General features: G+C 44.8%; 1 protein-coding gene across 1 annotated transcript in view; it reads left to right on the forward strand.

Moving 5' to 3' along the window:
- The first annotated feature begins 618 nt into the window (after positions 1 to 618).
- cacnb2b (calcium channel, voltage-dependent, beta 2b) overlaps positions 619 to 16,108 on the forward strand; it is a 108,448-nt gene continuing 92,958 nt past the window's right edge. The window contains exons 1-4 of the mRNA XM_029724702.1: positions 619 to 726; positions 8,442 to 8,504; positions 9,425 to 9,547; positions 9,823 to 9,927. Of these exons, the coding sequence (XP_029580562.1) occupies positions 619 to 726; positions 8,442 to 8,504; positions 9,425 to 9,547; positions 9,823 to 9,927 (399 nt within the window). The remainder of the gene's footprint in view (positions 727 to 8,441; positions 8,505 to 9,424; positions 9,548 to 9,822; positions 9,928 to 16,108) is intronic.

Consider the following 16,108-nt stretch of genomic DNA (forward strand, 5'->3'; position numbering starts at 1 on the left):
CACCGGATAAGACAAGAGAATACTCCAGATGTAACAGACTGACCCTAGCCCCCCGACACATAAACTACTGCAGCATAAATACTGGAGGCTGAGACAGGAGGGATCAGAAGACACTGTGGCCCCATCCGATGATACCCCCGGACAGGGCCAAACAGGCAGGATATAACCCCACCCACTTTGCCAAAGCACAGCCCCCACACCACTAGAGGAATGTCTACAACCACCAACTTACCGTCCGAAGACAAGGCCGAGTATAGCCCACAAACATCTCCGCCAACCCTAACCCTAACCCTAACCCTAACCCTAACCCTAACCCTAACCCTGTCACCCAGCTTCAGTCCTTTTACCCAGCTCTCTACCCCAGCCCAATACCCCAAACCTACACCCCACACACCAGCCATATAGCCCAGCTTCAGTCCTATACCCCAGCCCTATGCACCAGTCCCAGTCCTAAACCCAGCTCCAGTCCTATACCTCATCCCCAGCCCTATATCCCAGCTCCAGTCCAATACCCCAGCCCTATACCCCAGCACCAGTCCTATACCCCAGCCCTATGCCCCAGCCCTATGCCCCAGCCCCATACCCCAGCCATATGCCCCAGCCCCATACCCCAGCCATATGCCCCAGCCCTATGCCCCAGCCCCATACCCCAGCCATATGCCCCAGCCCCATACCCCAGCCATATGCCCCAGCCCTATGCCCCAGCCCTATACCCCAGCCCTATACGTCAGTTCCAGTCCTATACTCCAGCTCCAGTCCTAACCCCCAGCCCTGAACCCCAGCTCCAGTCCTAATCCCCAGCACTATACCCCAGCTCCAGCCCTATACCCCAGCCCTATACTCCAGCTCCAGTCCTAACCCCCAGCCCTGAACCCCAGCTCCAGTCCTATACCCCAGCCCTATACCCCAGCTCCAGCCCTATACCCCAGCTCCAGCCCTATACCCCAGCTCCAGTCCTAATCCCAGTCCTATACCCCAGCTCCAGCCCTATACCCCAGCTCCAGCCCTATACCCCAGCTCCAGCCCTATACCCCAGCTCCAGTCCTAATCCCAGTCCTATACCCCAGCTCCAGCCCTATACCCCAGCTCCAGTCCTAATCCCCAGCTCCAGTCCTATACCCCAGCCCTATACCCCAGCTCCAGTCCTAACCCCCAGCCCTGAACCCCAGCTCCAGTCCTATACCCCAGCCCTATACCCCAGCTCCAGCCCTATACTCCAGCTCCAGTCCTAATCCCCAGCCCTGAACCCCAGCTCCAGCCCTATACCCCATCTCCAGTACTATACCCCAGCTCCAGTCCTATACCCCAGTCCTATACTCCAGCTCCTATACCCCAGCTCCAGCCCTATACCCCAGCTCCAGCCCTATACTCCAGCTCCAGTCCTAACCCCCAGCCCTGAACCCCATCTCCAGTCCTATACCCCAGCCCTATACCCCAGCTCCAGCCCTATACTCCAGCTCCAGTCCTAATCCCCAGCCCTGAACCCCAGCTCCAGCCCTATACCCCATCTCCAGTACTATACCCCAGCTCCAGTCCTTTACCCCAGTCCTATACCCCAGTCCTATACCCCAGCTCCAGCCCTATACCCCATTCCTATACCTCAGTTCCATAGAACAGTATGCTGTACAGAGGAAGCAACAGATGTCTCTCTGAGGACTAAGCCTTTAATTCCACCAAGGCTCTGGAGGGGTGACTACACTGTCTGTTAATACAGGCTAGCTGATAAAGAGGCTTATTGAAGTCATTCACACCACTCAGCTCTGAATCCTCAGCCATGCTGCACTTCACCAGGGGTTTGGATTCTGCCCTTGGTTATACAAAGGGCTCTTCTCTCAGGAATCTGCTATGAATGTTATGCTTCTATCAAACAACAGCTTCTTTGGATACATTGCGCAACAGTAGTTTGTAAAGAAGGAGTTTGTTTTGTGATATATGGGTCCTTGTTTGGACTAAAGCTGTCAGGGAAACCAACGGATATCTCACCTACAACAGACTAACATGCCACCAAAGAAAAAGGTAAAGTGTTTAGCGGTTTGTGTGTGTGTGTGTACAGGAAAGAATAGGATAATGTACCATCTGTTGTGTTGACTGTTAATCCCTTCATCTCTGTGTGAGTCCTTTCTGCATGGCTGCTCTGAAACACACAGGGGGACTGGGTCTATCTGAAACACAGGGTTAGGGTTACTGGGAGGAGGACTGGGTCTATCTGAAACACAGGGTTAGGGTTACAGGGAGGAGGACTGGGTCTATCTGAAACACAGGGTTAGGGGTACTGGGAGGAGGACTGGGTCTATCTGAAACACAGGGTTAGGTTTACTGGGAGGAGGACTGGTCTATCTGAAACACAGGGTTAGGGGTTAGGGTTACTGGGAGGAGGACTGGTCTATCTGAAACACAGGGTTAGGGGTTAGGGTTACTGGGAGGAGGACTGGTCTATCTGAAACACAGGGTTAGGGTTACTGGGAGGAGGACTGGGTCTATCTGAAACACAGGGTTAGGGGTTAGGGTTACTGGGAGGAGGACTGGTCTATCTGAAACACAGGGTTAGGGGTTAGGGTTACTGGGAGGAGGACTGGGTCTATCTGGAACACAAGGTTAGGGGTCAGGGTTACTGGGAGGAGGACTGGTCTATCTGAAACACAGGGTTAGGGTTACTGGGAGGAGGACTGGTCTATCTGAAACACAGGGTTAGGGGTTAGGGTTACTGGGAGGAGGACTGGTCTATCTGAAACACAGGGTTAGGGTTACAGGGAGGAGGACTGGGTCTATCTGAAACACAGGGTTAGGGGTTAGGGTTACTGGGAGGAGGACTGGTCTATCTGAAACACAGGGTTAGGGTTACTGGGAGGAGGACTGGTCTATCTGAAACACAGGGTTAGGGTTACTGGGAGGAGGACTGGTCTATCTGAAACACAGGGTTAGGGGTTACTGGGAGGAGGACTGGGTCTATCTGAAACACAGGGTTAGGGGTTAGGGTTACTGGGAGGAGGACTGGTCTATCTGAAACACAGGGTTAGGGTTACAGGGAGGAGGACTGGTCTATCTGAAACACAGGGTTAGGGGTTAGGGTTACTGGGAGGAGGACTGGGTCTATCTGAAACACAGGGTTAGGGGTTAGGGTTACTGGGAGGAGGACTGGTCTATCTGAAACACAGGGTTAGGGGTTAGGGTTACTGGGAGGAGGTCTGGGTCTATCTGAAACACAGGGTTAGGGGTTAGTGTTACTGGGAGGAGGACTGGTCTATCTGAAACACAGGGTTAGGGTTACTGGGAGGAGGACTGGTCTATCTGAAACACAGGGTTAGGGTTACTGGGAGGAGGACTGGTCTATCTGAAACACAGGGTTAGGGGTTAGGGTTACTGGGAGGAGGACTGGGTCTATCTGAAACACAGGGTTAGGGTTACTGGGAGGAGGACTGGTCTATCTGAAACACAGGGTTAGGGGTTAGTGTTACTGGGAGGAGGACTGGTCTATCTGAAACACAGGGTTAGGGGTTAGTGTTACTGGGAGGAGGACTGGTCTATCTGAAACACAGGGTTAGGGTTACTGGGAGGAGGACTGGTCTATCTGAAACACAGGGTTAGGGTTACTGGGAGGAGGACTGTTCTATCTGGAACACAGGGTTAGGGTTACTGGGAGGAGGACTGGTCTATCTGAAACACAGGGTTAGGGGTTACTGGGAGGAGGACTGGTCTATCTGGAACACAGGGTTAGGGTTACTGGGAGGAGGACTGGTCTATCTGAAACACAGGGTTAGGGTTACTGGGAGGAGGACTGTGTCTATCTGAAACACAGGGTTAGGGTTACTGGGAGGAGGACTGGTCTATCTAAAACACAGGGTTAGGGGTCAGGGTTACTGGGAGGAGGACTGGTCTATCTGAAACACAGGGTTAGGGTTACTGGGAGGAGGACTGGTCTATCTGAAACACAGGGTTAGGGTTACTGGGAAGAGGACTGGTCTATCTGAAACACAGGGTTAGGGGTTAGTGTTACTGGGAGGAGGACTGGTCTATCTGAAACACAGGGTTAGGGGTTAGGGTTACTGGGAGGAGGACTGGTCTATCTGAAACACAGGGTTAGGGGTTAGGGTTACTGGGAGGAGGACTGGGTCTATCTGAAACACAGGGTTAGGGGTTAGTGTTACTGGGAGGAGGACTGGTCTATCTGGAACACAGGGTTAGGGGTTAGGGTTACTGGGAAGAGGACTGGTCTATCTGAAACACAGGGTTAGGGGTTACTGGGAGGAGGACTGGTCTATCTGAAACACAGGGTTAGGGGTTAGGGTTACTGGGAGGAGGACTGGGTCTATCTGAAACACAGGGTTAGGGGTTAGGGTTACTGGGAGGAGGACTGAGTGGATACCAACAAGTGTCGGCCAGAGGGACTAAAGAGTTTCTGATGTTGGTAGATTAATGGAGACAATTGCAGATTTGTTGGCTTTATCAAACTGCATCTCAAATTTCTTATGTGACAAATGCCAGCTCTGCCAATACTGTACATTCTACAGGGCTGTTCCAGTGTTGTATTGCAGTCTACAGCTTACTGTGTTATATTGCAATCTAAAGGCTGGGAAACTGTGTTGTATTACAGTCTACAGGCCAGTCTACAGTGTTGTATTACAGTCTACAGGACAGTCTACTCTGTTGTATTACAGTCTACAGGCCAGTCTACAGTGTTGTATTACAGTCTACAGGCCAGTCTACAGTGTTGTATTACAGTCTACAGGCCAGTCTACAGTGTTGTATTACAGTCTACAGGCCAGTCTACAGTGTTGTATTGCAGTCTACAGTTTACTGTGTTTTATTGCAGTCTACAGTCTACTTTGTTGTATTGCAGTCTACAGTCTACTGTTTTGTATTACAGTCTACAGGCCAGTCTACTTTGTTGTATTACAGTCTACAGGCCAGTCTAATGTGTTGTATACAGACTACTGTGTTCTATTGCAGGCTACAGGCTGATTCTATTAACCTGAATAGGGCAATCCTCTTAGCGGTTAGGGTTGACTGGGCTTTAGACAGAGATGACTCCTCTTTTCTAGCAGAAATGGAGCAAGGTATCTAGAACATTCTAGCAGAAGAAAGGAAAGACAGGGAAGTGAAGAACAGTTATAACAGTGGAGCGAGAGAGGCAACAATGATGAGAACAATTGTAACGGTCAGATTAACATTGAGCTATGATGAAAAAGTGAATTTGAACAGATTGACAACTATGTATTCTAAATGGAAGATAGCAAACCTGCCCACTGCCTCAACACATGGGCTGGGATTCAATCAGGACTGCATTAGATTGCGTTATACAGCGTTTGACAATTAAAATGTATTTCCAATTAAGTCATAATCTGCAGAGTTTACCTTGAATGCGAACGAGCTAACGTTGCCTTTAAAACCTGCGCTGACAACAAGAGGTAGCATTGCCTTTAAAACCTGCACTGACAACAAGTGGTAACATTGCCTTTAAAACCTGCAGTGTCTACAAGAGGTAGCAATGCCTTTAAAAGCTGCACTGACAACAAGTGGTAACATTGCCTTTAAAAACAGCATTGTCCACAAGTGATAACATTGCCTTTAAAACTTGCATTGTCCACAAGCGAGATCGCATTGAATCCAGGCAATAACCCAGTGACATCACAGAAACTCTGTACAGTAAAGCAGCCTAACTTTAACTCCATTACAATCTAAAGCGGCACAAATCTAATTCTACATCCTGATTAGAAACTGAAGAGGCCCTAGTCTAACTTTAAATCACATCATCATTACAAACTAAAGAGGTCCAAGTCTAATTCTACATCATCATTTCAAACTAAAGCCTCCCAAGTCTAATACTACATCATCAATCCAAACTAAAGTGGCCCAAGTCTAATACTACATTATATTATAATTTCAAACTAAAGAGGCCCAAGTCTAATTCTACATTATATTATTATTTCAAACTAAAGAGGCCCAAGTCTAATTCTACATTATATTATCATTTCAAACTAAAGAGGCCCAAGTCTAATTCTACATGATATTATAATTTCAAACTAAAGAGGCCCAAGTCTAATTCTACATTATATTATCATTTCAAACTAAAGTGGCCCAAGTCTAATACTACATCATCATTTCAAACTAAAGAGGCCCAAGTCTAATACTACATTATATTATAATTTCAAACTAAAGAGGCCCAAGTCTAATTCTGCATTATATTATCATTTCAAACTAAAGAGGCCCAAGTCTAATACTACATTATATTATCATTTCAAACTAAAGAGGCCCAAGTCTAATTCTACATTATATTATAATTTCAAACTAAAGAGACCCAAGTCTAATACTACATCATCATTTCAAACTAAAGAGGCCCAAGTCTAATACTACATTATATTATAATTTCAAACTAAAGAGGCCCAAGTATAATTCGACATTATATTATCATTTCAAACTAAAGAGGCCCAAGTCTAATTCTACATCACATCATCATTCCAAACTAAAGCGTCCCAAGTTGAATTCTACATCATCATTACACACTAAAGCGTCCCAAGTTGAATTCTACATTTGTAGTTGTATTTATTATGGATCCCCATTACTCTTCCTGGGGTCCAGCAAAATTAAGGCAGTTCATGCAATTTTAAAAACATAACAATACATTCACAAATTTCACAACACATTATGTGTCCTCACGCAAATACTCTACATATCTAAGGTGCAAATTCCATGTGTACATGTGTGTATAGTGCGCATGTTATCGTGTGGGCATGCATGCGTCTGTACTTATGATTGTGTTACTTCACAGCCCCTGCTGTTCGATAAGATGTTTTTTATCTGTTTTTTAAATCTAATTTTACTGCTGCATCAGTTACCTGATGTGGAATAGAGTTCCATGTAGTCATGGCTCTATGTAGTACTGTGCTCCTCCCATAGTCTGTTCTGGACTTGGGGACTGTGAAGCGACCTCTTGTGGCATGTCTTGTGGGGTATGGATGGGTGTCTGAGCTGTGTGCCAGTAGTTTAAACAGACCTCTGGTGACATGTCTTGTGGGGTATGAATGGGTGTCTGAGCTGTGTGCCAGTAGTTTAGACAGACAGCTCGGTGTATTCAACATGTCAATACCTCTCATAAAAACAAGTAGTGATGAAGTCAATCTCTCCTCCACTTTCAGCCAGGAGAGATTGACATGCATATTATTAATATTAGTTCTCTGTGTACATCCAAGGGCCAGCCGTGCTGCCCTGTTCTGAGACAATTGCAACTTTCCTGAGTCCTTTTTTGTGGCACCTGACCACACAACTGAACAGTAGTCCAGGTGCTACAAAACTAGGGCCTGTAGGACCTGCCTTGTTGACAGTGCTGTTAAGAAGGCAGAGCAGCGCTTTTTTATGGACAGACTTCTCCCCATCTTAGCTACTGTTGTATCAATATGTTTTGACCATGACAGTTTACAATCTACATTTACATTTACATTTTAGTCATTTAGCAGACGCTCTTATCCAGAGCGACTTACAGTAGTGTTACTGCAAGCAGTTTAGTCATTTCAACTTGATCAATTTCCACATTGTTTATTACAATATTTAGTTGAGGTTTAGGGTTTAGTGAATGATTTGTCCCAAATACAATGCTTTTAGTTTTAGAAATACTAACTGCAACTCTTTGGTAAATGTTGCAGTCATTTCAGTTGCTGTAGTAGCTGACATGTGTAGAGTTGATTCATCCGCATACATAGAAACTTTACTCAAAGCCAGAGGCATGTCATTAGTAAAGTTTGAAAAAAGTAATGGGCCTAGACAGCTTCCCTGGGGAATTCCTGATTCTTCCTGGATTATGTTGGAAAGGCTTCCATTAAAGAACACCCTCTGAGTTCTGTTAGACAGGAAACTCTTTATCCACAATATAAATAACACCATCATTACAAACTAAAGCAGCCCAAGTCAAAATTACATCATCATTACAAACTAAAAAAGGATCATTCTAATTCTACATCACATCATCAATACAAACTAAAGAGGCCCAAGTCTAATTCTACATCATCATCCCAAACTAAAGAGGCCCAAGTCTAATTCTATATCATCATCACAAACTAAAGAGGCCCAAGTCTAATTCTACATCATCATTACAAACTAAAGAGACCCAAGTCTAATTCTACATCATCATTACAAACTAAAGAGGCCCAAGTCTAATACTACATCATCATTACAAACTAAAGCGGCCCAAGTCTAATTCTCCATTACACCAACATTACAGACTACAGCAGCCCAAGTCTAATTCTCCATTACACCAACATTACAGACTACAGCAGCCCAAGTCTAATTCTACGTCACATAATCATCAGAAACTAAAGAGGTCCAAGTCTAATTCTACGTCACATAATCAACAGAAACTAGAGGCCCAAGTCTAATTCTACATCAACTCATCATTACAAACTAAAGCATCCCAAGTCTAACTCTAACTCTGACTCCCTTTCTCTCTCCAGACCCTAAGGGACTTAGATGGTCATGAGGAGAGGAATGCCCAGGTCCAGTTGGAGAAGGCCAAGGTAGGCCCCAATCTAACTACCTCGATCCCTTGTTTCTATCTCCTTCCTTACTTGGTCTCAGAGCATTTCATATTATTCTGTACGTAAATCTGTGGCACTAAATCTGGTATTCTATGTATTAATTTGTGGATGTCCATTATCCATTCGTATGATATTTTGCGAATTGCAAAACCTACAGTATGTTACGTATTTGCAAAATGTATGCTATGTTTTGAATTACAATTTGTTTAGTCTAATGTTAGCTAGCTGGCTAACGTTAGCTTGGCTAGGAGTTAAGTTTAAGTTTAGGAGTTAGGTTAAAGGGCTAAGGTTAGGGGAAGGGTTAGCTAAAAGGTTTAAGTTCAGTGTTAGGGGAAGGGTTAGCTAACATGCTAAGTACTTGGAAAGTAGCTAAAAATGTGTAACTAGTTGAACAGTTATTAGCTAAATTAGCTAAAATGCTAAAGGTTTCCATGATGAAACTCAAATACGCAATCTTTGGGTTGCTAGATGTTCACCTTATTCGCCCACCCATCCCCCCGACCAACCACCATTCTTTCCCTTTTTTATTAATAAAGGTATATGTTATGTAACCATATCAAATGTAACATATCATACTAATTTGAATATACCTGATTTACATTTGATTATGTTACGTCTACTCAGAGACCAGGCTGCCTCCCCATGTTCTCTCTTCTCTATGTTACCAGTGCAAGTCTGTTGTCTTCTCCGTTACCAGTACTTGTCTGTTGTCTTCCCACACCAGGACAAGTCTGTTGTCTTCCCTGTGTTGCCAGTGCAATTCTGTTGTCTTCTCTGTTACCAGGACGAGTCTGTTGTCTTCTCTGTGTTACCGGTGCAAGTCTGTTGTCTTCGCTGTTACCAGTACAAGTCTGTTGTCTTCGCTGTTACCAGTACATCTGTTTTCTCTGTTTAACCAGTACAAGCCTGTGGCGTTTGCTGTGCGGTGTAACTTCTATTACATACCGGCAGACGATGACAACATCCCAGTTCCAGGCCAGGCTGTCACCTTTGAGGCCAGAGACTTTCTACACGTCAAAGAGGTTAGAGTGTAACCCTTAACCCCTAACTCTATGATAGTGATGATGATGATAATAATGATGATGGTTATGGGGATGCATCACACTCCTTCCCTTCTCTGAGCCCACTCCTCTCTTTATTCATGTCTTGTTTAGTCCGATGTTTTGTTTTGATTCCTGTTTTTTTTTAACACTTGTAAAGCACATTTGGGTCCATGAAAAGCGCTAAATAAGTCCCATGTATTATTATTATTATTAATAATAATAAATCCAGTTCCCTGCCTGCCTTGTCTGAACAGAAGTTTAATAGTGACTGGTGGCTTGGGCGTCCGGTGAAAGAAGATGGAGTGGTGGGGTTCATACCCAGTCCAACCAACCTGGAGACCATCCTGATCAGGAGAGACGTCCAGGCCAGGAAAGCTGCCAAAGCTCTGGCCAGGTACACAGCCATAAGCCTGATCCTGACCCTTGACACCCTAACCCTGCTGGTAGCTACTGGTACTGTGCTTCTACACCTGCATTGCTTGCTGTTTAGGGTTTTAGGCTGGGTTACTGTATAGCACTTTGTGACATCGGCTGATAAAAAAAGGGCTTTATAAATACATTTGATTGATTGATTGATACTGTTACTACTACTGCGGATACAATTACTACTACTGATGCTTCTACTACCGCTGCTACTACTGCTACTACTGCTGCTATTACTACTACTACTGCTAATACTGCTGCTACAACTGCTGCAACTACTACTGCTGCGACTACTGCTACTACTATTACAACTACTAATATTACTACTACTACTACTACTACTGCTGCTATTACTACTAGTACAACTAATACTACATATACTACTGATGCTACATCTACTATTGCTACTACTGATACATCTACTATTACTGCTGCTGCTAATATTACTGCTGCTACTACTGCTACTACTATTGTTGCTACTACTACTGCTACTACTGCTGCTGCTACTACAACTAGTACTACTAATGCTACTACTGCTACTACTGCTGCTACAACTACTAATGCTATTAATACTAGTCATACTGCTGCTACATATACTACTACTGCTACAACTAGTACTACTAATGCTACATCTACTTCTGATGCTACATCTACTACTACTACTACTACCACCACTACCACTACCACTACCACTACTACTGCTACTGCTGCTACATCTACTACTGCTGCTACAACTACTAATGCTATTAATACTAGTAATACTGCTGCTACATATACTACTACTGCTTCTACTACAACTAGTACTACTAATGCTACATCTACTTCTGATGCTACATCTACTACTACTACTACTACTACCACCACTACCACTACCACTACCACTACTACTGCTACTGCTGCTACATCTACTACTGCTGCTACAACTACTAATGCTATTAATACTAGTAATACTGCTGCTACATATACTACTACTGCTACTACTACAAGTACTACTACTGCTGCTATTACTACTAGTACTACTAATGCTACATCTACTACTGCTACTACATATACTACCACTACTACTGCTGCTACTGCTACTGCTACTGCTACTACTACTGCTACTACTACTACTACTACTGCTACTGCTACTACTGCTACTACTACTGCTACTACTGCTACTGCTACTACATATACTACCACTACTACTGCTGCTACATCTACTGCTACTGCTACTACTACTGCTACTACTGCTGCTACATCTACTGCTACTACTACTACTACTACTACTACTGCTACTGCTGCTACATCTACTACTGCTGCTACATCTACTACTGCTGCTACTACAACTACTACTACAACTACTAATGCTATTAATACTTGTAATACTGCTGCTACATCTACCACTACAACTTCTGCTGCTACATCTTCTACTACTAACACTACTACATCTACTAATACTGCTACTACATCTACTTCTACTGCTACATATACTACTACTGCTGCTACATCTAATACAACTGCTACTACTGCTGCTACATCTACTACTACTACTACTGCTACTACTGCTGCTGCAACTACTACTACTACTTCATCTGACCACTTTTTATTGATCGAGTCACTGGTGCTTCCTGTTTTAATTTTTGCTTGTAAGCAGGAATCAGGAGGATAGAATTATGGTCAGATTTGCCAAATGGAGGGTGAGGGAGAGCTTTGTATGCGTCTCTGTGTGTGGAGTAAATGTGGTCCGGGGTTATTTCCTTCTGGTTGCACATTTAACATGCTGATAGAAATGAGGTAAAACAAATGTAAGTTTCCTGCATTAATGTCCCCGGCTCCTAGGAGCGCCGCCTCTGGGTGAGCGTTTTTTTGTTTGCTTATGGCGGAATACAACTCATTCAATGCGGTCTTAGTGCCAGCTTCAGTCTGTGGTGGCATGTAAAAAGCTACGAGAAAAATACAGATGAAAACTCTCTTGGTAGATGGTGTGGTCTACAGCTTATCATAAGAAACTCTACCTCAGGCGAGCAATAGCTAGAATCTTCCTTAGATATCGTGCATCAGCTGTTATTTACAAAATACATAGTCCGCAGCCCCTTGTCTTACCTGACACCGCTGTTCTATCCTGCCGGTACATCGTATAACCAGCCAGCTGTATGTTGATATAGTCGTCGTTCAGCCATGACTCCGTGAAGTATAAGATGTTACAGTTTTGAATGTCCCGTTGGTAGTTTAATTTTCCGCGTAGGTCGTCTATTTTACTTTCCAAAGATTGCACATTTGCTAGCAGAATGGAAAGAAGTGGTGGTTTATTCAATCGCCTACAAATTCTCAGAAGGCAGCCCGCCGTTTGGCCCCTTTTTCTCCGCCTTCTCTTCATGAAAATCACGGGGATCTGGGTCTGTTCCCGGGAGAGCAGTATATCATTCACGTCCGGCTCGTCAGGATCGTTAAAGGAAAAAAAGGATTCTGCCAGTCCGTGGTGAGTAATCGCAGTCCTGATGTCCAGAAGTTATTTTCGGTCATAAGAGTAGTGGCAACATTATGTACAAAAATAATGCAAATTAACGAACAAAAGACACTCTTCTCCAATGCCATCTTAACTACCACTACTGTTTGTATTACTACTACTACCACTACTGCTGCCACATCTTCTACTACTGCTGCTGCAACATCTACTACTACTGCTGCTGCTAAATCTACTACTACTACAACTACTACTACTGCTGCATCTACTACTACTACTACTACTACTACTTCTGCTACATCTACTACTACTAGTAGTACTGCTACTACTGCATCTACTATTATTACTGCTAATACATCTACTACTACATCTACTACTATTACTGCTGCATCTACTATTACTACTACTAGCACTACTGCTACTACTGCTGTTGCTACAGGTACTACTACATCCTTACCACTACTGCTGCTACTGCTGCTACTACTTCCACATCTAAATATGTTGCTGCTACTACTACTACTACTACTACTACGGCTACTAATTATATTGTGGTTGCTACTACTACTACTACTACATCATTACCACTACTGCTGCTATTACTGCTACCACTGCTACAACTTCTACATCTAAATCTGTTTCTGCTACTACTAATGCTGCTGTTGCTACTACTACTACTACTACTACTACTACTACTGTCACCACTACTACTACTACCACTACTACTACTACTACTACTACTGCTACTATTACTATTCCTACTACTACTACTGTCACTACTACTACTGCTGTGGCTGCCACTACTACTACTGTCACTACTACTACTGCTGTGGCTGCCACTACTACTACTACTACTACTACTACTACTACTACTACTACTACTACTACTACTACTACACTACTACTACTACTACTACTACTACTACTACTACTACTACTGTCACTACTACTTCTACTTTTACTACTATGACTACTATTACTACTACTATTCGAGCAAGGGTTGCCTTCCAGAGAGACTTTAGAGATTGTAACATTCTCTGTTTCATGGAAACATGGCTCTCTCGGGATATGTTGTCAGAATCGGTTCAGCCTCCGAGCTTCTCCATGCATCGCACCGACAGAGATAAACACCTCTCTGGGAAGAGGAAGGGCAGGGGTGTATGCTTCATGATTACTGACTCATGGTGTAATCATAACAACATACAGGAACTCAAGTCCTTCTGCTCACCCGACCAAGAATTCCTTACTATCAAATGCCGGCCATATTACCTGCCAAGAGAATTCTCATCAGTTATCGTCACAGCTGTGTACATTTCCCCTCAAAGAGACACCAAGACGGCCCTCAAGGAACTTCACTGGACTCTATGTAAACTGGAAACCATATATCCTGAGGCTGCATTTATTGTAGCTGGGGATTTTAACAAAGCAAATTTGAGAACAAGGCTGCCTAAATTCTATCAGCATATTGATTGCAGTACGCGCGGGGGTAATACACTCGATCACTGCTACTCTAACTTCTGCGATGCATACAAAGGCCTCCCCCGCCCTCCCTTCGGGATATCCGACCACGATGCCATCTTGCTCCTACCGTCTTATAGGCAGAAACTCAAACAGGATGTACCAGTGACTAGAACCATTCAACATAGGTCTGACCAATCGGAATCTATGCTTCAAGATTGTTTTGATCACGTGGACTGGGATATGTTCCAGTCAGCCTCAAAGAACAACGTCGATCAATACACTGACTCTATGAGTGAGTTTATAAAGAAGTGCATTGGAGATGTTGTACCCACTGTGACTATTAAAACCTACCCTAACCAGAAACCGTGGATGGATGGTGGCATTCGCGCAAAACTGAAAGTGCGAATGCCGCATTTAACCATGGAACGAGGTCTGGGAATATGGCTGAATATAAACAGTGTAGTTATTCCCTCCACAAGGCAATCAAACAAGCGAAATGCCGGTACAGGGACACAGTGGAGTCACAATTTAATGCCTCAGACACGAGACGTATGTGGCAGGATCTACAGGAAATCACGGACTACAAAAAGAAAACCAGCCACGTAACGGACACAGACATTACACTTCCAGACAAACTAAACACCTTCTTTGCCCGCTTTGAGGATAATACAGTGCCACTGTTGCGGCCCGCTAACGAGGACTGCTCCCCCCCTCCTTCTCCGTGGCCAACGTGAGTAAAACATTTAAATGTGTTAACCCTCACAAGGCTGCTGGCCCAGATGGTATCCCTAGCCACATCTGCAGAGCATGCGCAGACCAGCTGGCTGGTGTGTTTATGGACATATTCAATCACTCCCTATCCCAGTCTGCTATCTCCACATGCTTCAAGATGGCCACCATTGTTCCTGTACCCAAGAAGGCAAAGATAACTGAACTAAATGACTACCGCCCCGTAGCACTCACTTCTGTCATTATGAAGTGCTTTGAGAGACTAGTCAAGGATCATATCACCTCCACATTACCGGCCACTCTAGACCCACTTCAGTTTGCATACCGCCCCAACAAGTCCACAGACGATGCAATCACACTCCACACTGCCCTATCCCATCTGGACAAGAGGAATACCTATGTAAGAATGCTGTTCATTGACTACACCTCAGCATTCAACACCATAGTACCCTCCAAACTCAACATCAAGCTGGAGGCCCTGGGTCTCAACCTCGCCCTGTGCAATTGGGTCCTGAACTTTCTGACGGGCCACCCCCAGGTGGTGAAGGTAGGAAACAACATCTCCACTTCGCTGATCCTCAACACTGGGGCCCCACAAGAGTGCGTGCTCAGCCCCTTCCTTTACTCCCTGTTCACCCACAACTGTGTGGCCATGCACGCCCCCAACTCAATCATCAAGTTTGCAGACGACACAACAGTAGTGGGCTTGACTACCAACAACAACGAGCCAGCCAACAGGGAGGAGGTGAGGGCACTCGGAGTGTGGTGTAAGGAAAACAACCTCTCACTCAACGTCAACAAAATAAAAGAGATGAAAGTGGACTTCAGGAAACAGCAGAGGGAGCACCCCCCCATCCACATCGAAGGGACAGCAGTGGAGAAGGTGGAAAGTTTTAAGTTCCTCGCCGTACACATCACAGATGAATTGAAATGGTCAACCCACACAGACGGTGTAGTGAAGAAGGCGCAACAGCGCCTCTTCAACTTCAGGAGGCTGAAGAAATTTGTCTTGTCACCCAAAACCCTGACAAACTATTACAGATGCACAATCGAGAGCATCCTGTCAGGCTGTATCACAGCCTGGTACGGCAACTGCACTGCCCTCAACCACAAGGCTATCCAGAGGGTGGTTTGGTCTGCACAACGTACCACCGGGGGCAACCTACCTACCCTCCAGGAAACCTCCAGCACCCGATGTCACAGGAAGGCCAAAAAGGTCATCAAGGACAACAACCACCTGAGCCACTGCCTGTTCACCCCGCTATCATCCAGAAGGCAAGGTCAGTACAGGTGCATCACAGCTGGGACCGAGAGACTGAAAAACAGTTTCTATCTTAATGCCATCACACTGCTAAACAGAAATCACTAACTCAGAGGCCGCTGCCTACATTGAGACGCAATCACTGGCAACTTTAATAAACGGTTCACTAGTCTGGGCTGTGTAGAGCTGCAGCGATCTGTGAGCTGCTCAGATAGCTGATGCT

The sequence above is a fragment of the Salmo trutta genome, chromosome 31, assembly GCF_901001165.1.
Source record: "Salmo trutta chromosome 31, fSalTru1.1, whole genome shotgun sequence".
NCBI classification, from domain to species: Eukaryota; Metazoa; Chordata; class Actinopteri; order Salmoniformes; family Salmonidae; genus Salmo; species Salmo trutta.